This window comes from Onychomys torridus, chromosome 8 (assembly GCF_903995425.1).
Source record: "Onychomys torridus chromosome 8, mOncTor1.1, whole genome shotgun sequence".
Taxonomy (NCBI): Eukaryota; Metazoa; Chordata; class Mammalia; order Rodentia; family Cricetidae; genus Onychomys; species Onychomys torridus.
In genome coordinates, this window is record NC_050450.1 from 78,773,424 (window position 1) to 78,801,070 (window position 27,647).

Genomic DNA, 27,647 nt, shown 5'->3' on the forward strand with positions numbered 1-27,647 from the left:
GTGGTTGGTGCACAGAGAGAAGGCATTGGTCTCCTACAGGAAATACTACAGTGATCTGAAATCTAGGTCAGACACCACTGCTCTAAGAGTGCAAACGCCCACATAGCTGCTGCTGCTGCTGCTGCTTATTGCTAAGATAAGAAAGTCATGTTTAAACAACAATGAACAATTACTTACTCTGCAATTATATTTGGTTAACTTATATGAGAATGCTCTATTATCATAGCTATCTTTGGACCTTTTACGACTTTAACATCCTCCCCAGATCTGTAAGAAAGCTTACAGTCAGTGTCTCCTAAGGGTAACCACTAGACAGAAAGCTAGATAATAGCTATGTTTCTGTGAACAGTTTGGTCTGGAAGCCCCAACATAGTTTTATATACAAATTAAGTTTCCATAATGCTGACTTGTCACATGTCAAGTCAATAACTAAACAGAAAAGAGCTTCCTGGGACATTCCTTGCCTTCATGGGTTTCTGCACATAACGGCAGGACACATGCATAACTGTGTGCTGTGGTACAGGCACTCACAGCCTTCAGAAACAACACTGATTGCAGTACCACACTCAGATGGCTGCAGACCCCATGCAAATATCCAAAGTGCTGTTTTGAGTGCATTTATCAGGTTGTTGGGAAATGGTAGTATTTCCTTTGAACATTTAAACAACTTTGGTAAAATGTATATATGCTCATTGGGCCTTTCTGATCCTGAGACATAAAGGGCTAAGGTATAACGGTAGACATATAAATGATGCAACGAGGAATTATTTCCTAGAGTTTGTATTTATGTCTATATTGGGTTACTAAGACTGGACACCTAGTCAGACTAAAATTTTCAGCAATTCGGAAAAGACATGAAGGAAAGTGAAGACTTTTCTGTCATTTCCTATTACAGTTAAATCTAGCCCATGAATCATGTCTGATTAGTCAAATTTAGCTCAGACATAAATCTTGCTTGTAAATTTAAGAACTAGTCTGAGCTTTGGAGGACAGCAGCATCTTTGCATCCTAACATGTGTTCCTGGTCCAGCTTAGCTTTCAGCCTTTGCTCCAGGTCCACTGCTGGGAGAATTATTGTTTTAAATTGTCCCTGCTCAGCAGATCCATGTTACATTAGTGATCCTATTTCACAATGATTTGTCATTGCATTTTGTAAAAGACAAAAATAATGGTTTTTACTCCCAAAGATAAAAATATAGGTATAGTTAAAAATTCAGAAAATGCACGAACAAAATCTGCACTTCTATTTGGGAAGCAGCATGTAATTAGTTCCTTTAAAAGGAAACTTCACGATGATGAGAGGCAAGATGCCACACACATGTAACTTTTCTCTTAGTCAATCTCGTACAAGTGAGAGCAGGCAGAGCAGTAAGTGAGAGTGTGCAAAGCACTAAGTAAGAGTGTACAAAGCACTAAGTGAGAGCGTGCAAAGCACTGTACATGGGGAACATCTAAGCTGTGTGTTCTTCAAATAGACAGCAAGCTACATTTCATCTTGATACAGTCTTCTTATCTTTGGATTACAAAAGAGCTTTGTGGTTGGGAGGAGTGGAGGGAGGGGAAACTGTGGTTGGGATGTATTGTATGAGAGAAGACTATTTTCAATAAAAAAATATTTTCAGTCTATCACACTTATTTTTTTAAAAGGGTCAATGTGTTTCCTAAGGAAGTCTCTGGGAGTTGATTTACTGCAAGATACTCAGAAAAACCTGCAGTGGTCTATTCCTTTAAGTTCATGACAATTCACCAATCATGACAATTCACCATCTACTCGAGTAATAAAACGATAGCTTTGAAAGAAAACAAAATGTATAGTTTACAAAGACACACCACAGAACCTTGTTAGTACCTTACAATACAGAAGGCCCAACTTCAAATGACTCATATTGCAGGGCCATGGTAGAGTAGCTGCTTTCCATACAGGCTAAGGTTAACAAAACTCTGTATTGATACCTCTTATTATTTTTTTATCTGTGCTTTAAAAAATAGTTCCCCCCCCAACCCTCCAAGTAACAAAGGAGAATTTACAGACAGGGTTTTTCAAACACTTCAAACCAAGGTTGATTTGGGACAATAGGTCACACAGAACTGTCCCACCCTAAGAGCCCACTATGTTTGATGGGGAGAACTATTTTTGTTTTCAGCCATGAAGCTGAGAAAGATCATCTTTGATAGCCATGTTCTGATGCTATTTGACCAGTTCTTTTAACCAAAAGGCCAATGAGACCATTTCTCTTAATCTCTCTTTTACTTAAAGGCATTGTGCTTAAAATAAATGTTAAGCCTTTCAGGAAACAAACGAAAGGAGAAAACTGTTCCTCCATGGAATCTTCATCAGTGAAACACTGAGTGCTTAGCTTAGTCTCAGAGCCACTTTTATCACCACGTCTGCGCACAGCACACACGCACACAGTGCAGTGTGGATCCCTCAGGGACATATTACTGTTAACGGCCCATCCAGTCATTTGATTATCATTGTATGGTTAATGGCTTCTTAGGATAGTAACTCTGATACAGACAATAAAATGCCTTAATTAGTTTATCATCTCTTTTTTTTTTTTTCTGAGAACAGATCCAGGCCATATCTGACTTTATGAGAGGGCACAGTGTGATGTTGCTCTGAAACTGGGTTCCTGCTTTCTTAGTCCCAGGAGCCAAGATGGCTCCCATTCTAGATTATATTTGCAAATGAAATTTGTTCCTAATAATTTTAAATAAAGAAAAAATGGTAAAAAAAAAAAACCCATAGGACACCACGGAAGCAAAGATCATAAATAGCAAATGAGATGTAAAGCCTTCTAAATAAATAAAATGGCAGGTAAGGAAAAAGTAGGACAGTGAAGTTTGGAAAGGTGGGAGGAAGATGGGATCAGCTTTGTTTTTGTTTTTTTTTAACGTATTGATTTTTGATTGTGTGGTGTGGTGTGTATGTGGGGGGGGGGTCATGAGCTTGCCACAGCATCTATATGGAGGTCAGAGGGCCTTAGGTGTTTGGTCATTTCCTTCCTCCCTTTTGAGGCAAGATTTTTGCTGCTACATTTTGTACATTAGGCTCAGTTCCTGCAAAGAATCCAGGAGATTCTTTTGTCTCTGCTCCTGTCTCACTATAAAGTGCTAGGATTACAGAATGCACCGTCCTGTCTAGATCTTACATGGCCTCCTGGGACCCCAACTCCAACCTTCAGACTTGCTCAGCAAACATCTTCACTCATCAAGACATCTCCCTGGCCTCACAACTCTGTTTGCATGCTGGCTAAAGCTTTCCCATTTTATGGATGAGAAAACAGAGGTAGAGACAAATCAAGAAACTCATTGGAATCATGTAACTCCTAAGAGACAGAAGCAGGATTCGAAAATAGGCCCTTTGGGTCTTAAGTTATTAGCCACTATACTTTTAAAATCATACAAACAACAACAACAGCAACAACAACAACAAGAGCCCAGTAAATATATTTTAAAAAGTAGAAATCAAGGACCAAAAGTCACAAACCATGACTGACTCTTGGTGGTAGGCTATGCTCAAGTTTTTCTACTGGTTCATTCTACTCTGTAATCTTTCAACAAAAAGTCAAACACCATTCATCTGTCAGCAGAAGACAAAGTATAAATATTGCTGGCCTAAGCTTTTCCTTCTTATCTTAGCAATTCTCTGTTTGGAGGAGGGTGTAAATGCAGTGAGTGTCAGCTTGTTGACAGCTCTGAGCATAGCACTCTGGAGTCCCAGGAACCTGCTGGACACAAGCAGGAAGTTGTTACAGTTAAGGAGCTTTCAACATATGTTATAGGATCACAGGATAGATTCAGCTGAATCTTCTAGAACTTTCTCTTTTATTTTTTATTGTGCATATTTATGACGTATGACGTCTTTTGACATGTGCATAAACGGTTAAATAATGTATGTGCCCCTTTTTGTACTGTATGCATGTGAAGCATCTAGAATGCAACTTTGCAATATGCAGTTTCTCTATCTTTTTTCTTAGTCCTGTAACTTTTAAACGGCAGTTACACAGCTGATATTTATAAATGAATTCCTAGCAGTACTGAAATACTTTATGAATCGTGAAGATTAAACTGACGTTCAAAACAGCATTGGAGTGAAATGTATTTCTGCCCTTAGCAATCTACAGGAACTTGTTTGTCTCTTACAGGTAGGTCAAAATGCCCACTCTCGCTGTCAGGCTTTTCTCATGCGTCTTTAGATGAGCAGCACTTAGCTGAAAATCACTCTTTAGAAATTCTCTCCTCTCTAGTATCCCCACCCCAATAATCAGACATTCATTTAATCCAGTCAGCTAGTGCTCCCCGTCTGGCCCCTCTACTCTGCCTCTTCTGATACATTCTTTGTCAGCAATGTCAGGGCTCCAGCAATCATTAGGAGGTGGACATACACCCTCTCTCTTATCAAGAGCTCCACACCCTGACCCTCACTAGACATCTACCAGCTCCTCAGTGTTTCTGCTACCGGGGTTTGTGTTCCTTCTTCCTGAGTATGTCTTTCCTGCTGACATCCTCAATGGTTACAAGTCTTGCAATCTCCAAGAATCTAGCTGAAAAATCCAGTTTCTCTTTCAGTTGGTATTTACTCTATCACAACCACTTCTGTGAAGAGACTGATTTATTTATTAGTAATCTTTACGGATGATGGCTAAGGTACATTCTGGATCTGCAGTAAGGAAGAAGTAGTTCTGATGGGAAGACAGAGCAAGTGAGCAGCTCAAGAGTGACTGGCAGTGATGACAGTGATGATCGAAAGGTGACATCGAGCTGCTGAGCTTTGCGAAGGGAGGGATTTCATTCTGGTCGGGTGGGATAGCCAGTGTCATAGGTCGGCTGTAGGAGTAGGGCTTGACATGTCTGAAGGACTACAGAAAGATGAATATGGCTAGTAGGTAGAACCAGGGTGACAGAGACATCAAATAGATGTTAAGGCCCCAAATGAAGGCCCTAATAAGGCCATTCAGTACCCCAGCTCTGAGCAGACAGAACTTCCCGAAGCAGAAGCACAGCTCCAATTACACCTGCTCCTTCCTCAAAAAGGACAGTAGCTCCTCATGGTCTATTAAAACACAAATCCTTCAAAACACTCTGCTGGGCATTTACATCATCCCCACCAACTCCTAACCTATTTTCAATGAGTTATTTTCATATTATTTGTGCCAAAGACTAACGCTTGAAAAAACTATAGTCTAGGGACCAAATTTGGCCTATTACCGGATTTTACAAATGAAGTTGTATCAGAATGCACCTCAACCATTTCTTATTATCAATGACTGCTTTCCTGCCACAATGGCAGAGTTGAATGGGGGAAACACAGACATAGGGACATTTTTTTTAGGACACAAAACCTAAGAAATATTTTGCTGAACCAAGTTGAACACCAAATAATTTAAAATTACTTACTTATTTCTCTCCTTAGATGTTTTAGCGTGTTACTTTGTTATTCCTTTCATTTACAAAGCCATTCCTGTATTCTTCCTTGTACCTTCAGGATCCTACAGTCTATCCATCCTTCAAGGATCATCTCCTCCTCATGAGCCTTTCTTCTGTTCCTATGTTAAGTAGAATAATGTCTCCCTGAAGCTGTTCCCCCTCTAATCCACAGGACCTATCCTACACTGTATTATACGCAAGCGAGAAGTCAGGCTGCTTGCCATCTCACCTTAAATTAGCAAGACTGTGTTGGCCCCAAATAATGACAGAGAGCCTTAACAGTGAGTGTTGGATATAGAAGGTCCAGTACTGGAATGAAGTGATATGAACAAAGGTGGACTGGCCAGCTGACTTTGAGGATGGAAAGGCCAGAGGCCAAACATGTGGTGTTATTTGGTTTGTGCTCTAACAAATAAAGCTTGCCTAGAGATCAGAATGCAAAGCTAGGCACTAGAGGCCAGGCATTGGTGCCACACACCTTTGATCCCAGCATTTAAGATCTTATGGCTTTGATTCCAGTACTTGGGAGGCGCACACTTTTAATCCTAGAACTTGGGAGGAGGAAACGGGAAGTGATAAGGTAGGGTAGAGACAGGAGCTCAGCACTTCTGGTCTGAGGATTATGTAGAGGTAAGAAGTCTCTCTAGTGGCTGGCTCCTTAACTTCTCTGATCTTTCAGCATTGACCCCAATATCTGACTCTGGGTTTTTATTATTAAGACCAATTAGAATTCACACTGCACAAGCAATGTGAGTAGCCTCGAGAATCTATGAGGAAAGAAATGAAAAACAAATAAACAAACAACCCTCAAGAACCCCTAGAAGAGCATGAGGCTTCTGTTGAACCTCAGTTTTAGCCTAGAGAGACCCATTTTGAACTTTTGGCTTCCAGAACTATACAATAATATATTTGCATTGCTTTAAGACACAAAGTTTGTGGTAATTTGTTACAGCATCTATACGAGACAAATGTATTTTCCCTCTTTTCAAATCCATCAATATCTGAAACTCTTTTGGGGCCCTGCCATTCTATGCTATGGCTATATCAAATTCATACACATTTTGATTCTGTCTATAAATGGCTAGCTCCATAAGGGAGGTGCATATAGCTCATTTTACTCTTGCATCCATTATAATGACAACCACAGTGCCTTGTCCAGAGCAAGAAATCAAGAAGTGATAACTAACGAATGTCTAGTATTTTGGAAAATTTGAAATGTATAATGCAGCATATAGGCTAAGGTAAAGCAATCAGAATATCCACATGGCCTGAATACTTTATCCATCAAATATTTGGGGGAAATGAGAACTTATTCTTAAAATATCATAAAAACTTAGAAAAAAATCACAATAGTATTAGTTACACATGGCTATCATGTTACTTGTCATCTCACTTTCCAAAATTAATGCTTTGAACAAGTACACACATAATGAAGAATGACATTATGAGTTAAATTGTATTTCTGCTAGTTTAGCAAAAACAATGCAATGATTCTGACAGCAAAAGCAACGACATGGTTTTTGCCAACTTTCTATTTACAGGGCATGTGAATGAGGCCAAATTTGGGGGTATATTTTTGTTATCAGCAATGTCCAACAAAGCAATTAGGAACAATTAAAGAAAGCACTTGTTAAGAATTCACAAATTGCTAATAGTGAGGTACAACGCTCAGGCATTCACTGCGGCTAACACAAATGAAGAATGCTAGAATTTGGTTTCCAATAGGGGTCTTCAAAGGAGGGCACTGAGAATGAACATGAATAAAAGACAAAGGTATTTCAATGACTGCCAGATTATAAAAGCTTTGTGCCTTCTTCATGTGATGAGAAGCCACAGAACAGAGACAGAACGAATGAGCCCACCTGCCACTAGCACTTGAAACTTGACAAGCTTACGACAACCACTAACTCTGAAGCAAAAGCCCATATAAAAGTCAACACAGTTCTGTAGACTGAAAAGGAATAAAGAGAATTATGAAATGATACACTTTCATATTAGAGAATTAAAATTCTTTTCATTTACAGAAAGCAAACCAATCATTTCAGTATTTTCACAGTTGAGCTATTGTTTTTTCTTGAATTTAAATAGTTTTTCCTCTCCCTGGGTTGTAAGAAGGAGATGTGTCCTTGTAGGAAAGGTGACTTTTCTCTATTTTTCCTCGTTATGGGTGAGATAACTTAATAAGGACTTCATTCATCAATCACTGAGCATCAACTATGTGTCAAGTGCCATGACAGGTACTGGAGGATTGAGCTGACTGAGACAGCATCACATGGTGAGGCGGAAAGCTGGGTCTCTGGAGAAGATTCATGACAGCATTTCTCATATAGCAGTGGCTGTCTGCTTCTGGAGGTTACAGTCTTAATTAAACTTGGAGAGGGGCAACCTTCTCATTTTCTCACACTTCTCTTGATTAGATAGAGAGGGCCAGGGGAATAGAGAGGGTGTTTGTAACTTATGAGTCTGAAATTGGACTCAACGCTTTAAGAATATAATTTTGTCTCTTATTGCGATAGGAGAGAGAATTTTGTACTCCCAAGAAAATGCAGTATTTGCTTAGAAAGGTCATTTCCTCACTAGGGAGTTAGAAGGAAATGACAGTGTCCTGTGCTATTAATTTTCTTTGGTGGTATAATCAATTATTACTCTGCAGCTACTGAAAACAATAGCTGTCGATGGTCTTCCACATTCTGCAGTGAAGGGGACTGGCAGTGGCCCAGGGCAGTCCTCTATGTAAGCTCTCACAAGGCTCCTACTGTGTGGAGAGCATGAGTGAGGTCTTATCTGTGGCTTGTCTCAGGGGAGATTGAAGGCTGCTACCAGACGGTCTGCAGATACTGGACATGCAAGTCTCCCAACATAGCAGTTCAACTCTGAAGCATCCCAGGAGCAAGAAAGCCCTGCATAAAACAGGCATTAAAATCATGTGCCATGTAATCAGGTACATCCTGTTACCTGGGAGGTGTTCTACTGGGTACAAGCAGACCACACGTCCTGAGTGTGTTCTAGGGGAAGGGATTTTACCAGACCATTAACACAGGAAGCACGGGCCATGAGAACCACCCAAATTGTCTGCCTAACACATCATTTTAGACTTTTGTCACAGCAGAACTCACTTGTTTCATTACTTCAAATATGCTTATTTTTAATTATGTTCAGTAGTATGCTACTAAGTAAGTCAATCCCGGCTTTAGTATTTTGGCCACTGTTTATTCTTGACTAGGTGTTTCCTGCTCATCTTTTGTTCAGTTGTTTAAATGTGTTGACTTCATCAAAGAATGACCATGGTGAAGCAACAGGAGTGGACTGGGACCAACCAGTACACAAATCCCCCAATGGGTCATTTGCTAACTCCTGCCGGCCAGGTCTTTGGCACTTTTAACCTGCGGGCCTGGCAATCATTTAATAATAGACATATCTGAATACAGAGCACAGACTCCCTGAGAGTGGGGTTGTTTTGTATTCCTTTAAACTTGGATTAAATAAGTTTATTCTCATTTTTAGAGAATAGAAACGAGTGGGTGCCATTCTGGTATATCATCTACTCACATCTCGACTTTCTGCTCAGGAACCTTTGTCTGAGGTAAGACCTTCATTCTATCAGATCTATTCTGTAGTAGGAATCTTAAAGTGTTTGTTAATAAAACTCAAACCCAAGGCCAGTTATTGGGGTGAATGCTGGAAGATCAGAGAAGCAGAACAAGCCACAGCTATCTCACCTTGCTAGTTCCTCAGGTGATCCTGTTTCCTCAGGCTGGAAGCTTCTGAGTCCTCCTCCACATGAATCTCAGCTGAACTGTGTTGCTCCAAAGCTTAAACTAACTACATGCTTTTTCCTCTTTAGTTCCTGGTCCTCACGTCTTATATACCTTTTTCTTTCTGCCCCCACTCCCTGGATTAAAGGCGTGGGTCACCATGCTTAGCTGTTTCTAAAATGGCCTTGAACTCAGAGATCTGGCTAGCTCTGCTGGGATTAAAGGTGTGTACCACCACCGCCCAACTTCTGTTATGGCTTACTCTTCCCATTTTCTAGCCACCATTTCTGGCTCTGTTCTAGTGGCTGTCTGTTCTCTGACCCCAGATATGTTTATTTCGGGGAACACACAATATTTCAGGGAACACAATACCCTCCACACTATTCCTTTGAAAACTGGCATAACCTTCCATAGACATGCTGTAACCAGAAAGCTCCAGCAAACGGGGCAGGGTATCCAGCTAGAGACGGACAGATGTGAGAGAGGTGATTTTGTTCTTCTACATGAGGAAGCAAATGTTAGTCTCAAGTTTTTTTGTTTATTTGTTTGTTTTGTTTTTCCATCCATTTCTTAGAGGAGTGACTGGATAATGATAGATTATGTCAATCTGTGTTCACACTCCCCCTCACTGCTTTCCTGACAATCTGTGTTCAAACACACACACACACAATCTCACTCACTGCTCTCCAGGGCTTCTAGGTCTCATTAGGGCAAACAGAGAGGAGGAAAAGAAGGGATTTGCTCTGACTCACTGGAAGCGGCAATGGAGACTGGGGAGGTATGCTAGCCGTTGAGTGACAGCCACTGCCCACTTCAGATCATCATCTTTAATCTGCATTGCAAGCACGAGTTACTGTTCTCTGCTTCTTCACATGGACAGAAATAAGGCTGCTGGAGCTGACAGAGCCCCAAAGCACCTGTCTATCTGCGGCAGGCCTGGAATTTGAACCCTGTAGCACATTGTCTTCCATCACTACGCTCCCCTGCCTCTCAATAGAAAAAAAAAAAGAATTTCATAAAGATGTCATTTAGGACACTAACCACTAATTGTTATGTCAGAAGTAAAAGCAACTGTCATAAATCTTTTTATCCCATGATGCTTAGGAAGCCAGATGCATTATCTTAAAAATTTACAAATGTATAAAAATAGAGTTTTAGTTATTTGTCTAGGGTTGTAAATGATCTCCAGGAAGTGTATTTCCTCAATCTCCTGTTCTCTCTATTCTAATTTTAATTTTCATTAACATTTGGGGTTATAAAAAAATGAGCAGGATTAGCACACTGCATGGTCCTAAACATGAATGGCATTTAAATCTGGCTAGTATAGATAGAGTCATATTTTTTCAGCAAACATTCCAGAAGAATTCCTTGTGGCTCTGCATGCTCTCTCTCAGTTTTATGAGTGTCCCATAGGCACGCTTCCCATTCCCTCTACATCAGTGGTTCTCAACCTTCCTGATGCTGTGACTCTTTAACACAGTTGTGGTGACCCAACCATACATTATTTCATTGCTACTTCATAACCATAATTTTGCTACTAGTACGAATCATAATGTAAATGTCTATGTTTTCTGATGGTCATTTGACCCCCAAAGGAGTTGTGACCCATAGGCTGATGACCATTGCCCTATATGCATCACATACACGGCCCAAAGGTGTCACTTATGTCTTGCTCTGAGGTTTCTATGCTGTTTTATAATTCTTTTTATCTTAAAGAAATGCTTTTGCACTGCAGAAGTAAAAAATGATTTCTCTTAAGAAAAAGGTCAGAAGCTTCTAAGGAAAACAAAACAAATACTCTTCCACTCCTCCTTCCTGAGAAAGCCAATGTTATCATCACCGAGTTAGAGACCTTGCATCGGATCTAACACTACCGAAGTGTCAGGAGCAAAGTCACCTATTGCTACATCCTGGGCATGGGCATCTAAGTCCTGAAAATTAGACAAACTCTCTTTGGTTCATGGACTTTAATTTAGAAACCTCTCTCCAATGCAATCTTGCAGAGTGCTTGACATTTTGCAGAGCACTTTCATGCCAAGATCCTTAATCCTTGAGATGACCTTATGGAGATCATGTCCCTTCTTTGGAGTCAGAAAACTAGACTATGGAGACATCTCATAGTATTTTCCAGCTTCTAGCTGCCACTGATTCTAAGACCATATGATTTTGTACACTTGTAAAAATGAAAATCAAAACAAAAACAAACCCCCATAACAACAACCATAAAACAAACAAAAATCTTACCAATTCAATTGAGACATACTTTGTTAACTATACCCTTGTGACAGCCAAAGGACTTATCAGGTACCCTAGACCTAAAACACTGTTCTAAGCTTGTGACTGAAGTAAATTCTCTGAGCCTTAATCTTTTCATATTTTCATGATGTGTGTGTGTGTGTGTGTGTGTGTGTGTGTGTGTGTGTATGAATGTGTGAGTGTGTGTTGTATATATAACATGAGTACAAGCATCCAAGCCTGTCTGTTTGCAGAGGCTAGAGGAAGAATTAAGGTGTCTTGCATTCTCTACCATGCTTCCTTGAGACAGGGCCTCTTCCTAAGCCTTGAGCTAGACTATGAGCCAGCAACTCCCAGAAATCCTCCTGTCACTATCTCTTCCTTACCCCCAGCAATAGGGTCATAGGAATCTACACACACATGCCTTGGCTTTTTATGTGGGTACTAGGGGTTTGAACTCAGATCCTCATACTTGCTCAGAAAGTGTTCTTAACTCCTATCTTCTAAATTGGAAATAGCACCTATCTCAAAGGGTTGCTAATTAGGTTGTATTGAAATAAAACTATTGCTTAAATTTTAAGACTGTAAATTATAAACATTAACAAACCTTCTATATTGATGGCACAAATTTCAAAGATAATATCTATAGTGATAATATTAATATTTTTATGAAGGTAGGGGCTGAACTTTAAGGTCTAAATTGGACAGTCTTATGTTAAGTCATTATGAAAGCTGTTACTGCACACATTCTAATACAGTTGCCATCCATTTAGATGAACTGTTAATTCTTTGTCCTCATATGAATTCTGGAGAACATCTAATTATCTCAATAGAATGCCTTCAGTTTCAACGGAGACATTTTCAGGTCTTGGTGAAAACCATTTCTGTCTGACATCATTTACAGTCTCCCTAGCTACAAGATAGAAGTATGAATAATACTTTAGGCATTCTGTGATTAAAAGTAGTTTTGTGAAAATAATTGGTGCTTCATCTCATGGAAGAGTGATTCTTCTCTGTCTGTTGCTATCAACATGGAACCTTTAATGCATTCTGTGATCTTAGGAGCAGTATCTGCATTTGTTCTCTTTTTCTTTTTGAACATAGTTCATGTTAAAATCCATTAGTCATGATCATACTAGGGCCTATAGGATTTTTACTTGATTAAATCCTAGACTTTGCATATCCTGCAATTCCCTTGACAACCTCACTCCTGCCTTGAGAGACAAATGAAATTTCTCTGGTCTAGCCATGCCTTCATAACTTGAGGCTACTGATAGTATACATGATTAAAGTATAGATTTAAGATAAGTTCCTGGAAATGATCTTCTATGAAAACCCATCATATGTGGTAGGTTTGGGACTGATTCACAGTAGAAATTGGTTTGCATATATTAAATACTAGAAACACAATGGTTTCTTGATGATTTACAAGTTTGTATATATTTACTTCCATGTAGCAACAAAAAAATTATAGATTGCTGCTATAGATCTGATAGTATTAAATAGTTTCAGCATTCAATTTCTCAGGACTTTTTTTATGAAAAAAAGCAATTATTTGTCAATTGATTGATACACAGATGGATCAATAAGGAGACATGTAGTTATCTAAGATACAAGGTGATAGGAGATAAGTGTTTATTGCTACCAGACTTTAGGGTTTTCATTAATGTAACACACATGAATACTCAGCTGAAACATTAACAGTGAATTTCAGGTTTTCTAACATCTAAAAAATGCTGGAGCAGCATCAGTGTCTCTCTTTAAAATAAAGTGTCTTTGCTACTCAAAGTGACCATCATCCCCACCCTCATTACTGTATCCAACTAGTCTTGTTTCCTTCATTCTTGTTACTCTTATACTTCAGTGTAAGATTTGTCTAAAAGACTTTTGCAAATGTAGGTCATATTATTTTATCACTGCTTAAAGCCATCAATGACTTCCTGTGACTCTTAAAATAAAAGACCAATTCCTTTGCATGTCATTTAAAGCCCTACATGATCTAGCCATTGCCCTACATCTTCAGCCTTATCTTACAGTCCTCATCTTCTTGCTCATATCTGGTGGGTACACAGCCTCATTTTTATTGTCCCTCACACTTTTCAAGGTCGTTACTACCACAGAGCTTTTCAGTAGCTTGAAAGAATGAAATGAATCTAAATGAATACTGGACTGGAGAACCTCTTCCCATAAGTTTTTTTTCTAGTTGAGTTGGAACTCCAGTACTACCTTTTCAAAAGAACTTTCTTTGTCTACCAGTATTAAGTAGCATCTCCATTTACTTGCTTTCCCCAGCTGGTTTCCTGATTTGTATATCATTTACCACTTTCTGGAATTATGATATTTGCTTATTTGTTTATACAACTTTCCCTGGTACATTTATCTAGGTTGTTGGACAGCAAGGAAATATGAAAAATACTTTAGGCATTCTGTGTTTTATATTGTTATTTTAGTGCCTAGATCTGAGTCTGTTCCATTGTAGACACTCAGTAGTTTAAAAGAATGAGATGAATCTAAATGCTTGCCTTTTCTTAAGGGATGTATGCTTCTCTTTGTTTTTTTTTTCTTTTTTCTGGAAGTAAAATTTAACTCAGAATGAAATTATTTTTCTTGAAGCTAACAATAATTAAATTGTCCAAGATTAAATCTGATGCATTTTCTTAGTAGAACCATCAGTACTGACCTTTCAATTTGCAATAATACAGTGGAATCTGTTTACCATTTCTAGAATGGTTAGAATCTATGACTATCAACAGACTTAAATAACCAACTCTGAGAAGTGGAATCATCAAAGAAGAAACTGACTCTGCAAAACCAGCTTAACTTTTCATTCAGCTGACATAGTCACACAATAAAGCACTCCCTAACATACTTCAGCCAAGAAAAGCAGGTGATAACCCATGTGACTACCCTGGAGCAGGAAAATAGCATGATTCTGAACAGTATGGTTGACTCCCACTAAAAGAACATGGTTTTTCTCTGACAAATTCAGGCTAATCATAAAAATATGTGCTGGACGGTGGTGGTACACGCCTGTAATCCCAGAGGCAGATGGATCTCTGTGAGTTTGAGGCCAGCCTGGTCTACAGAGCTAGTCCAGGACAGGCTCCAAAGCTACAGAGAAACCCTGACTTGAAAAACCAAAATAAAAATAAACATAAAAATATGCTATCAGGAGAAATAAAAATAAATAATGATGTGAGTGTTGGGCACAGAATGGTGGGAATGAGAAGATGTCAAGTATGAACTTTGGATCTGAGAGAAAGGAGGTATCTCAAGGAAAAACCATGAAGGCATTTAAGATGTCACACCACTGCCTCTCCCTCACTTCATGAGACATTTTCTCATTGGCTTAAGCAGCTTTCATGTAGCTTCTATACAATAGGTGTTACAAATTTTTTTTTTTTTTTTTTAATTGAGTTATCTTTCTAGAATTGGTTTTCGATCTTGGAAAGGATGACCTGAAACTTGACAAAGGTGTTAGTTACTGTCTCAGAACATTAAAAAAAGAAGACATACTAAACTGACATCCTACTTTTAAGAGAATCCTGGGCTGGAGAGAGGACTCAACAGCTAACCATTACACTGCTCTAGCAGAGGACTGGATTCAGTTCCCAGCACCATCAAGGACACTTACAAACACCTGTGATTCCTACTCCAGGTGCACTGGTGCCCTCTTCTACCTTCAGTGGGTACCACACACACATGTGGTACATGGACATACAAGCAGATAAAACACTTGTATACTTGTAATACATGTAAATTTAAAAAAATAGTTAAACTATTGCTAATTATGATAGATACAGTAGAACTGATGGAGGATGCTTGCACAGACAAGTATATATCATCAGAGGGTCAGTACTTCATAAAGTCAAGGTTCTCCTTATTTTCAGATGGCTGAATAAAACTTCATTAGTCAACCAATTTGTAACAGTTGGACCTTCATATGTTTTTAATAAGAAATTCTATAATCAAAATATTTACACATATATCTTTTACTACTCACTTTGTAAAAATACCAATCATTGAGATTAGTGAGTTAAAATATTTGATACTTTAAAACATTTTTTAACATTAAAAAACTTCTCCAAGGATCTTTTAAAAGATCTTGTGTGTGTGTGTGTGTGTGTGTGTGTGTGTGTGTGTGTGTGTGTATGTATATATATATTCAAGAATGTTGTGCCAAGTTACATTCCCACCTGTAGTTGATGGGAATGTTTACTTTCAACTTTAATTAGTGGTAAGCCCAGATGGCTCCTAAGTTTTTTTTTTTTTTTTAATGCCTAATATATGAGTAATTTAAGAGAGAAGAAAGTGTATTCCTTACAAAATGATCCATGCCCTTCGTTTCCTTTTCTGGCATCATTTAGGTCCTTGTGGGTGTAGAAAATTGAGCCCCAACTGCATCTCAGCTCTGTGAAATGCTAAGCTTAAGCCACCAGCTATGATATACTCATTTTGTTTCTTGTGTAGACACACCTTTCTTTCAATCTTTTAAAGTGCACACCCAATCGTAATTGCCAACTGAAGCATGCAGACAGAATGGGAAGGCTTTAGCACAACTACAATCTTAATTCTAAACTCTCCTAAGTCTCTATGTTTTCTTGTTTTAATGTGGGGGGCCTTTCCACAACCACATAGTCGTATATATCTGTTTATAAGAGCTTGAATGAGATATGTATGTAACTATGTCACATATTTCTACTTCTGGCTTTTGACTATTGAAAGGATGTAGGGAGTTCTTGGGTATCTACACACATGACCAGGTTGTTGGAGTTGGCTTTGTGTGTTTGCGCTGTGAACACAAGAATGACATAATGGTATACCTGAGTAGGGGTGACTATGTAAAGTCATGTGCACTTGGTGCTAGCTCCTCTACACTAAGAGTACCATGTACATTGGATCTAAAGCATTGTCTGTGCTTCTCAAAAGAGCAACACCCACTTGGTCTTCTAATTGACAAAGAATCTGGGTAAATTCTGCAGATTTCAAAGAAGCCACAGACTATCCCAACAGAACAGTGACAACAGTTTCTCACCCCTCAGGCACCTTTTACTTTACTCATTACCTTTCTGATCCAGAACACAGTAGGAGTGCATTCCTGCCAGGGGCCCAGTTTTCCCATAATTCTACTGTTCAAGAGAGGGAGTAACAGGTTAGCCTTTCCTGCTTTCCTACTGTGAGGTCCTATCTACCCCACCCTGAAAAGATATGAGGATTCCTCTGTAAGCTTCTCTCTATTTTTATAACCTATTTTTCCATTTCTATGAGAATCTTGTAGGCAGGAAGTTAAATGATTTTTCTTCTTTAGTTGTAAGCCTAGCTTTTAGGAGTTGAGCCATCTCTTCAGGCCTAAATGCTTGTTCTTACACTAATACACTGGAAACCCAATGAGCTCTCATTTTATTAAAGGTCTCCTATGGGATAACCGGCAAGAAGTTTTAAAGTTATTTTAAGTCAGAACTGGGTGTTTTTGCTTCTGCTTCGTAATAATTCTGTCAATCTATATGTCAATCAAACATAGGAAGCAGTAGTTAGTTCACAAAAAGATTTCACTAAGTTACCACAGCGATATTGGCCTTGCAGATATTGATGGAGATTGGGAGAGTGTTTCCAGGTTGCACTGAGATCTATGTTCCCTCCATACTTGTTTACTAAACACAGTAGGACAGACCGAAGATTGTTATGGTTACCAACAGGCAGTTGAAGGAGAAGGTGCCGATGAAGACACTTTGCTGCAGTTCCCCCCGTTGATCACATTCTAACTCCAGAGCAGTGATGTTAAATGCTTTATATCTAGGAGCGCTCTTATCTACCTCCTTTCCCAATGTATCCAAGTTGAATAAGGCTCTAGACAACAACTGAACACTTAACAGACAGAAAGGAAATTTAAATTACTTGGTGTACATCATCACCAGGACACACCAGCTGTCACCTCAGCAGTAGCATTTTCTAAGCATGGGCCATCTTCAGTTCCAGCTCCATGGAGCACTTTCCATGCATTACACTGAATCCTCCACTTCTGATATGAGGCAGCAGAGCTGAGGGCTAACTAATCTGTCCCACAGAGTGGATGGACAGCCCCTGTGCTCACTGGAGCACCTCTCAGGAAGAAGCTCAGAGACTCTGCAGAGCTCCAGTCTATGCAGAATCACCTATCTTGACATTTGTCTCCACAGGCACTCTGATGAGGATGGGATGGCTGTGCTTATAATTCTGGAGAATGCATTTATTTGTGCTCCCTGTGAGTCTACAAACAGGGACCCTAGCTTAAGTTTCAGGAATGTTCTAAAAATGGATGCAAAAGCAATTATTTGACATTTCTGGAAGGGGGGTTTCACCAGAGTTCAGGAATTGAGAATCCAGAACAGGTTCAGGATTGTCTTCTCTTGTGGGGTATTTGCACACTGTGTGGTGGTGTATTGCTGTGATTGGTGTAATAAAAAGCTGAATAGTGAATAACTAAGCAGGAGGTATAGGTGGTATTTCTGGAGAGAGTAAGGAAGAGGAGGAGAAAGCTAGTCGCAAGAGAGACACCAGGAGACACAAATAGGAAACTTGAGGTGCAAGATGGAAGAGAAGTAATGTCACACGATAGAATGCAGAATAATATAAATGGGTTAATTTAAGTTATAAGAGCTAGTTAGGAACAAGCCTAAGCTACAGACTGAGCTTTCATAATGAATAAGAAGTCGGTATGTCATTATTTGGGAGCTGGCTGGTGGGACACAATCTTCTACACAGTCTTCTGAGCTTGTTTTTAAGCTGTAAGGTCCAAGAGAACTTATCCTACAGATTTTCGAGGAAAAACTTTAGTGCAACATCCTAGAGTGTATTAAAAGAAAGTGGAGGCAATTGCCCAAGTGAATATTTCAAATCATAGCTTGAAATATGCTGATAACTAAGGCAAAAGAAATGAGGTTGGGGTTTTGGCTGACTGAGCTACCTCACTCTAGTAATTTTGTTTCCTATTATATACATGAAAAAAATCACTGCTTACAGAAAAGAAGACTCATTAAACCTAAAGAGTTATGCCTATAAAACTGAAAAATACTGACAAAACATGCCAACATTAGCAGCTATCCTTTAAATAAGCAGTCAGCACAGAGACTGTTTTCTGGCCTCAACATCAAAGCATGCACAATCTTACAAAGGGTAAAAAGTGCACACGTCAGTTTTCTGTTCTCTTCCAAAGAAGTTCTGCTGAATTTCAAATATTTTCTTTGAATAATCACATTTGACAGAGATCATGGTTAATGTTAGTGAGGTAATTAAAATTAATGGCAGCAGTGTCCACTGGGCGATGTCTAGGCAGGTGTTTCCTGCTCCCACCCAAACATAAAAATGTTTAATACACAGAATTCGGAGTCTACACATATTTATTAGAAATGACTGGGTTCAGCCCTTTCTAAAATACATAGAGACATTCTCTACATAATGAATTATTATGTTTTCTTGACATATAACTTTATTTAAACAATGTATTAGGTTACATAAAAATTTAAACACACATTCATCGTATAAAGCGAACAGACAGTATTTTAGAGACATGGTTTCCAATCTTCAATAATGCATTTTTTTAAGTCAAAAGTTACCAAAGGGTCTGTGAATGTTAGTTCATCAAAGCAAACAATGCTACTTACTAAACAGAATTGTATCCACAACTTAATATTTTCACAATTAGGAGGAAATTATCTCTTTCCTTAGCTATTTATTTGCATTCCTACCTACCTGTTTATCTGTCCATCCTTCCTACCTTGATCATTCACCCATCCATTCAGTCATTTACCCACCTTTAAGCATTTGGTTCCTGGCTTAGAGATTATCAGAAGGAAATAGGATGGACAGTGGAATATTGGAGCAAAACCAACAGCAGGTACTGATATTAAGGGAAGAGACCGAAACAAAGGTCACATGCTCTTCTGCTAAATGCCACATATTAGGAGACACAAGGATGATGTTATGCAGCCATCACGACTACCTTAATTATATCTGATATATTCGAATTAATTAATAAAACACGGCATCTTCCTTTGTTTGGAAATTTGCAGGGATTTGCTCACCATTTTAGACAACCATTTTACAGATGCCAGTGAACTTGTGCACTTACACCAAGAACCTAAGGTGGCTGTGTTAATCGACCTCCATAGCTCTCACTTTTGTAGGGACTCTATGTGTAGGTAACAGCATTATATTGTCACATCGCCAAGTACAGCTGGGCAAGACTTCAGCTACTGAGACCATTCTGTCATGAATCACATTCCTTTTATTTTTCCTCTAGTTTATAGTTTGGACATGTTATTATTGATTTCTATAAATGTTAGAGTTAGAAGAATCACCTATAATTTTCATTGCAGGAAAATAAATGGTATGTTGAAAATAGTTATTAAAAGTTGAAATTCTCCTGAAGAGGCAGAAGTGCCTGGGGACATGATGAGGGGAAGGTAGCAATGCCCAGTCATTTAGGTGGGGAGTTACTTAGAAACTGGTCTGCTTGTCTCGAACCCACAGTGTTGACTATCACTGATGATGCAGTTCCCACAGTGGCATTCTCTCGGCCCTCATTCAGGAGAAAACACCTAAGCTGGCAGCTCTGAAGCGCAGGGAACTAGTTCCAACTCTCCACAGTCCTATCATTAATTACCTTGCTCACTGCTGCAAGACCTGTTCTGGCCATTCCTGTTCGTGGTCGTCTCCCCCCCCCCCCCCATAGTTAACTTACTATTCAATAGGTCTTTTGTGTTTTGTTTTTATTTTTTTGGTCTCGTGAGAAAGGTCTTCAATACTTAGTCTAGGCTGTGTTAGCAATCATTATGTAGCCCAGACTAGCCTCAAAATCACAGAAATCCTCCTGCCTCAGGCTCCCAAGAGCTAAGATTTTAGTTAGAAGCCACCATGACTGGCTATGTCTCATCAGTCCTTTCTATTTCATTGTTGTTGGGCACCTTCTGTAGAAGTCATAACACTGGTCTGTGTTATGGCCTTGTACCATCAGACCTCATTCAACCTGTCAATGTTACTACACCTGTTGCATATTTTTGAAATCCTCCTGCACACTGGTTTACCCTTCAGGTTTCTTGTGCAATTTATTTTGAAATTATTTTCTAATGTCAAAGATACTTTGGAAGAAAACAGAAGTAAAGACATGTATTAATTAGCTCTCTTCAGTTAGATGTCATCTGGAGCACTTTAAATGAAGCCAATATTCCTTTCCACAAATCGGCATGTTAATGCTTTTAAATGAGTAGCTATCAATTTTACTGTAGGCAAATATATTTCATGCAATTAAACTATCAGAACTGAGTCGTTCTGCTTTGTTTAATGAATTATCAAAAAAGTGAAAAAAAAATGATGATAACTTACAGTCCATATCAAGAATGGCACGAACAGATCTAACCAGCTCCTTGGATTCCAGAAGCAGGGTTGCTGGGAAGCTGCGTCCGTTCCTTCCCAACAGTGGGAGTGAAGTCTGCGATGCAAACCCAGCTCTTCTTTCACTGCATGGGCAAGGAAATGGCCTTGAGCACACTGCACAGCAAGTGACCCTGGGGCACCTTTGCTAAACCTGAATTTGTGTCATTATGTTTGTACAAAAATATTTTTAATTCCAGGAACATCGCATTCATAGAGCTATATAAGAATTCAACCAAACAGAGTAGTCTTTCTTCTTTCTGTTGTTTATGATATAGGAAACAGGTATATTTAGAAATACTTTGACTTTACATACAAGAAGGTAGTAAATGAAGGATAGCCTACATCCTAAACAATTTGTTAGGTCTTTTTGTTTCATTTTGTAAAATTTCAGACTAAACATATAGACCTTAGCTTATTAAACATATGTTTTCAATTGCTTCTACTAATATTACATATCAATTCAATATATGTATATTTACTTAAGAAATTATCTTTTAAATTCTCCCGTTTGTTTTCCCTAATTACCAAATAGCTTAAAGGCTTTATATGTTTTTGTACTATGACATTTGATTGTACTTTTTATTAATACATTTTGTTCATTGATAATTTCATACCTATATATAGTGCATTCTGGTAATGCTCCTCCATCCTTCTTATTTACCTCCACCCTGCCAGCCCCCTTCTCCCTTGTAAATCTCTCTACTGTACTTATTACTTTTTGTTTTGTTTTCCAAAGTTTAATTAAGGTATCATCTGAAATAAATGCATTATGACATAATTTAAAATGAAACGTTTTCCTCAAAAAAATCACACTAAAGCTTTTACTCAAAGAAGATAGACGACTTTGTATTGGAAAAAAAATCAGTATGTACAGCCCATCTTTTTAACCATGAGGACATTAACTCACAAGGATAAACTTAAGAAATCTCCAGTCAGACACACAGCCTTTCCTCTGTGGTAAATGACCAATATCCATGTAGAAGGGGTGGTATATTAAGAGGAGTGGCCAAGATTGTAGCAGTGCTTAACTTTCAAGACACAGCAAAAGTTGCTTACTGTAGCTTTTAGAGTAGCCTTTTTTTCTTCTTCTAAGAAGCACTTTGGTAAGGATTGGCTGTTGGCTTGTAACTAATTATTTTTAAACTTGGTATCTAATAACAAATTTGAATTAGTAAAGGTCAAAATGACACTGAAGGGTATGGCACACTTAACATGTACAATGGAAATAGGGCTACTGAGCGTCTTAAAATCCCTACGAAAACAATATTCATAGAATTCACAGAATTATATTATAAGCAACAGTTAATAACAACAATGCCCGATTCTTTCATAATGTTAAAATGAACTCAAAAGTCAGCAACTGTAGATGTTATTTCCTTCCTTCCTTCCTTCCTTCCTTCCTTCCTTCCTTCCTTCCTTCCTTCCTTTCTTTCTTTCTTTCTTTCTTTCTTTCTTTCTTTCTTTCTTTCTTTCTTTCTTTTCTCCTTCTCCTTCTTCTTCTTCTTTTTAAAGAGAAGGCTTCACTGTAGCCATGGTGGCTAGTCTTGACTTCAACAAAGATTCCCCTGTCTCAGCCTCCCAAGTGCTGGTATTACAGGCAGAAGCCACTGTGTATGGCTCTTATTTCCTCTATTAAACTGCTGTTTTCTTAATAGTAATAGTAGTTTGTATTTCTGCAAGTGGTAGTGGTGGAGATGGACACAGTATGAACCATGGCAGTCATAAGGAAACAAGTACTTTAACATAGACAGGGAGGAATACTGCCTCTCTATATGCCCTTCATCATGTATCAAAGGCAATGGGAAGCTGTGGCTTGAGACAAACATTTGTATGTTTGTAGCTCCTGGGAGAAATCTTAAGACAGCAGCATGCTGTGAGTAATAACAAATCAAGGTGTAGTCTGCAAACATACTTCTTTTATTTATATCTGCCAAACGATGAAAATGAAAGGAGTTGATTGTGTGAATATGTCTGGCACAATCCTATTTGACATAACGCATCTGCCAGGCTGAGACTGTCTTCAGTAGTGCATCTGCCATCAGCAGCTTACCCACACACAGACAGGATGTGTGAATCCTCAATCTAAGAGCACAAAGTCACAATGGCTGTCTAAATGCTTCCAGCAGTTTCTTTTAGGGAGATGGAACCCAAACAGTACACTCGTGCACTTCCTTCCAAAAAGTGAAAAAGAACATTCAATGGGAATCACACAGCATCCTGAAACCACCCTAGAGTATTTTAGCAACAACTATACACCAAGAAATTAGTGTTCATATGCTGTGGACAGCAATGCATTCTTACCTTAAATTTGATAAAGGAGCAGAACTATCCAAAAGTACTTCCTGAGCAGCCTAGTGACAAACAAAATGGTGAAGGACATTCGTAAGTTCAATAGCTTAAAAAGAAAAACAAAAACTCTGCTTGATTAATTAATATTTACAATTGTCTCCTTCATTGAGTATACAAATGCTCCTATTATGGTGGGTGAATCAATTATATTCACATGAAATGCTACTTGGACATCATTAAGATATTTATTTATTTAAAATATTTGTATTTATGTGTGTGTGTGTGTGTGTGTGTGTGTGTGTGTGTGTGTGTGTACTTGTGTGCAGATACTTGTTGAGGCTAGAAAGGGTGTTGGGTTCCTTGGAACTGGAGTTAAGATGGTTGTGAGTCACCTGATGTGGGTACTGGGAACGGAATTCACAAGAGCAGTAAGCACTCCTCTCTGGTAAAGTAAGCCATCTCTCTAGTACTTCATGGTAGTGAAAATAGTTACCAAACTATGCTTACATGGTATCAGGATTTTTAGGAGAGTACTTATTAAAACACAGTATATTTTATTATATGTACATTTATCACTAACAATATATATATAATATTAGCTATTCTTTTCAGAGATGTTTCTGCAGTCACCAAACACCATGACAATTTTCTGTGACAGTACTTATTCCCCCTCCCTCCCTCCTCCTTCCCTTCCTCCCTTTTTCCCTCTCTCAGTACTGGGGATTGAACTTAGGATCTCAGATGGCAAGCCAGCATTCTACCATAGAAGTATATTTCCAACCCTCCTTTTAACTATTTCTTTTGAGACAAGGTCTTTAGTTGCCAGGTTGGCCTTGGACGTTATCTTCTAGCCTCAGGATCCCAAGAATCTAGGATTACAACCTTGTGCCTTCAGGTCTGTTAAGATAAAAAAACCCAAAAAACAAAAAACAAAAATTGTAGTATAGTTATCTCTCAGTAGCTTAACTACAGGGGATTGGTTTCAGGATCCCTGTAGTGGGTAGCCATTCTAGCTTTGACCTGGAAGTTCCAACCCCCATTGAGGCTTTGGTAATGGTCACGCCTACATGGTGGGGCTAAGAGAGGACGTTGAAGACCTGAGTTCCGGATGTTGGGGCTCTCTTGGTTCCAGGAGCCTGGACGCTGGAGGTAGACCAAACAGAGTTCTTCAGAGAACACCACCGGACTGCACCATACCTTTCCCAGACCCTGCAACCTATCCCTTCATTTGTAAGTTACGCCACTAAGTAAACCTCCCTTTTAACTACATGGACTGGCCTTAATAATTTCACCAATATCTGGAGCCCTACGCTGGGCACCATTTGTAGGTAGAGTTTTCTTGCCTGGCCCACAGTCAGGACAAATCTTTCTCACCTGTCAGGCCCATAGACGCTCAGACCCAACCAAGTAAACACACAGAAATACATTGCTTACAAACTGTATGGCCGTGGCAGGCTTCTTGTTATCTAGTTCTTCTATCTTAAATTAATCCATTTCTATTAATCTATACTTTGCCACGTGGCTCCTGGCTTACCAGTACCTTACATCTCGATTGTTATGGCGGCGGCTGGCAGCTCTTACTGCCTCAGCCTTCTACTCCCAGAGTCCTCCTCTCTGCTTGTCCTGCCTATATTTCCTGCCTGGCTACTGGCCAATCAGCATTTTATTTACACAGAGCAATATCCACAGCAGATCCCTGTATCTATGATTGGCCATAATAAAAATCCAGAGATGCACAAGTGGTTTAGTAGGTATACATGTGTTATACACAGTCTATGGATTCTTCAAATCATCTCTAAATGACGTATAAATAAGACAGTATAGCTTTTATGGCAATAGTTTTACAGTCTATTGTATTCGAAATAAGGACTGGAATTTTTCTATCCTTGTTTTGTACTGAAGCAACCACCTCAGGCCTGAGCACATAGTACACAAATGAGAAATGAGGTGACTGGCACTCTAGAGAGTCCTGAAGAAGGAAAATGGTGACTCTTGTGGGGTGTGACTACACCACTTCATTCACATTGACTCAACATAGAGCTTGGTGCGGTTTGTGGGAATTCCTGGAGTTTTTGTTCCTGGATCTTTTCAATCCATGCTTAGCTGAACTCACTGCTGTGGAACCCAAGGAGACAGAGGGTCAACGTAAGAGGAAACTTACCTCTACAAAATGAAGGAGCCTTTCAGTAGATGCCTTGAAAGTTTTCCGAGCCATTTCAGATTTTCTCAACTGGCAGTCAAGAACTGTGACTCTCTTTCTCAAGTCCTGGACACTTTCCTGGAAAAAGAAGGCAGAAGCAACACTGCCCACATTTCTTCAACTTTTAACAGTTTTTGCCCATTTCTAGTTTTCATCAACTAGTATTTGATACTGCCATTTCATTTTCTGTCTCACTTGTTACAAAGGGTTTCTGATTTTGAAGAGAGGTGGAATATAACTGATTAACTATTTAACAGTTAATTTCCACACAGATACCTTCTATGACATACATTGCATATGACTTTTATTGATTTTTATGTGACTTACATTCAGCTTACATATTTTTTTAAGAACTTGTTTTAACACAGGGTAACAGAAAGCCTATAGATAGCACAGCCCAAAGTGCTGAACACACACACACACACACACACACACACACACACACACACACACTCCAATGTAAGGTCAAGCTATTAATAACAGAGAAGTAAAAGCATTCTATAAAGAACAGCAGTAGTGCCCAGTGAGCCACAGTGGTAGGGGAATTCTGAAGCATCATTGATCATGGAGGTCCACATTGGGGGTTTCATCAGACACACGTGGCATGCTGAACTGTGATGGGTAAATGAGTGATATGATTTTCATAGAATAGGTACTCTGAATCTGAATACCAGAATAGGATCTGGTTGGTTAAAAAAAAAAATCTGTCCTGAATAACTGCCAAGTGTAAGTCTTTACCTAGTAAGGCTCAAACTGATTGCTAGAGAAACAGAAGGAGATTTGGGGGCTGAATTTATACTATTTAGATGTTATGAAAATCCATAAACAGAAATTATTACTTAAACTGATACTAGGTTATGAGAAGCAAAAATAAAACTTCTCTGGAAGCTATTTTTTAAATTGGAATTTCATAGAATTTTCCTAATTGTGTGTGAAAAGAATATGAACTTAGAATTAAAAAAATCACTAAACATAAAGAAATATATTTTATGAATTGACAATCAGATAATTAATCATTAGATCTAAAAGAATATATATATTAATCTGGTACATAAAGATAATTATGTTTAGTGGGCTTAAAAAACAGAATTGAAAATATAATAGGCCAGGTGGTGGTAGCTCAGGCCTTTAATCCCAGCACTCAGGAGGTAGAGGAGGCAGATCTCTGAGTTCAAGGCCATCCTGGTCTACAGAGTGAGTTCCAGGACAGCCAGAGCTACACAGAGAAATCTGCCTTGAAAAACCAAAATAAATAAATAATAAAACAAAATAAAAAATATAACAGGACAAGAAACTCAAATAGATCCAATGACATAGTCATTTTAATAATATAGTTTTAAGTTAGAACACGATAATGCTCAATTTCACACACCTAAAAAGAAAATGGAGAAAGTAGGAAACGAAAGCAGTAACATTTCTGAGCACTGAACGGAAGAAAAATTTGAACTACACATGAAGAAGAGGTAAGAGAACAGAGGCAAGCCTCTTGATTGCACAGAGATTACCAGAAAGAATCCAGGGAATTTCTGGGGGGCTGGAGAGATGGCTTCTTGTTGCTTTAGATTGCTTTCTGTTCTTACAGAGGACCTGGGTCCAGTACCCAGAACATCCAAGGCAGTTCAACACTGGCTGTAACTCCAGTTCTAGGGATCTGACACCCTTTGCTGATTTTAGCAGGCACCAGGCACATACATGGTACACATGCATGCAGGTAAAATGCTGATGCATTTAAAATAAATTAATAAATACATGTTTTATTTTTTTAAAGGAGGGCATTGGTTTCTGAATTAAAGTTGTGCATCAGGCTTATTCCATTAAATTTTTTGGCTATGAAACTGCAGTCAAAATGAAAACCTTAAAAAAAAAAAGTGGGTATTGTGGATTGTGGTGCACACCTTTAATCCCGCACTTAGGAGGTAGAAGCAGGGGGACCTGGATGAATTCAAGGGTATACATTGTGAGATCCTGGAGAGAGAAGAGGAATGGGGAGAAAAGGAGAAAAGAAGGGGTGGTGGTGGTGGTGGTGGTGGTGGAGGTGGTGGTGGTGGTGGTGGTGGAGAACAATCAGGATGAATGTTTAGAGTTTCCAGAAAGGACAAGACAGTGATCCTCCAATGAGGAAGTTGGATGAATCGAAAGCAGCAAAAATTATAATAGATTGGGTCAACAAATGAACACAGGGTTAAAACACTGATATCAAAGCCAGAGTGTTAAAACCATTCAGAAGGAAATACCTTACAAATGACTGATGGCTGACATGGTAGCATGAAATAAAAACAATGACAGCTATATGGTATAACATAATACTCTAAATGTATCTAAATATA

The 27,647-nt window shown here is 38.8% G+C and overlaps 1 protein-coding gene across 4 annotated transcripts in view; it reads right to left on the minus strand.

The window, feature by feature from the left end:
- Stxbp4 (syntaxin binding protein 4) overlaps positions 1-27,647 on the minus strand; it is a 158,232-nt gene that overhangs the window by 44,478 nt on the left and 86,107 nt on the right. For all 4 annotated transcript variants that reach the window (XM_036196284.1, XM_036196283.1, XM_036196285.1 and 1 more), the window contains 3 exons: positions 25,282-25,398; positions 23,133-23,182; positions 20,781-20,914 (listed from right to left, as the gene is read on the minus strand). In XM_036196284.1, coding sequence (XP_036052177.1) covers positions 20,781-20,914; positions 23,133-23,182; positions 25,282-25,398 — 301 coding nt within the window. The remainder of the gene's footprint in view (positions 1-20,780; positions 20,915-23,132; positions 23,183-25,281; positions 25,399-27,647) is intronic.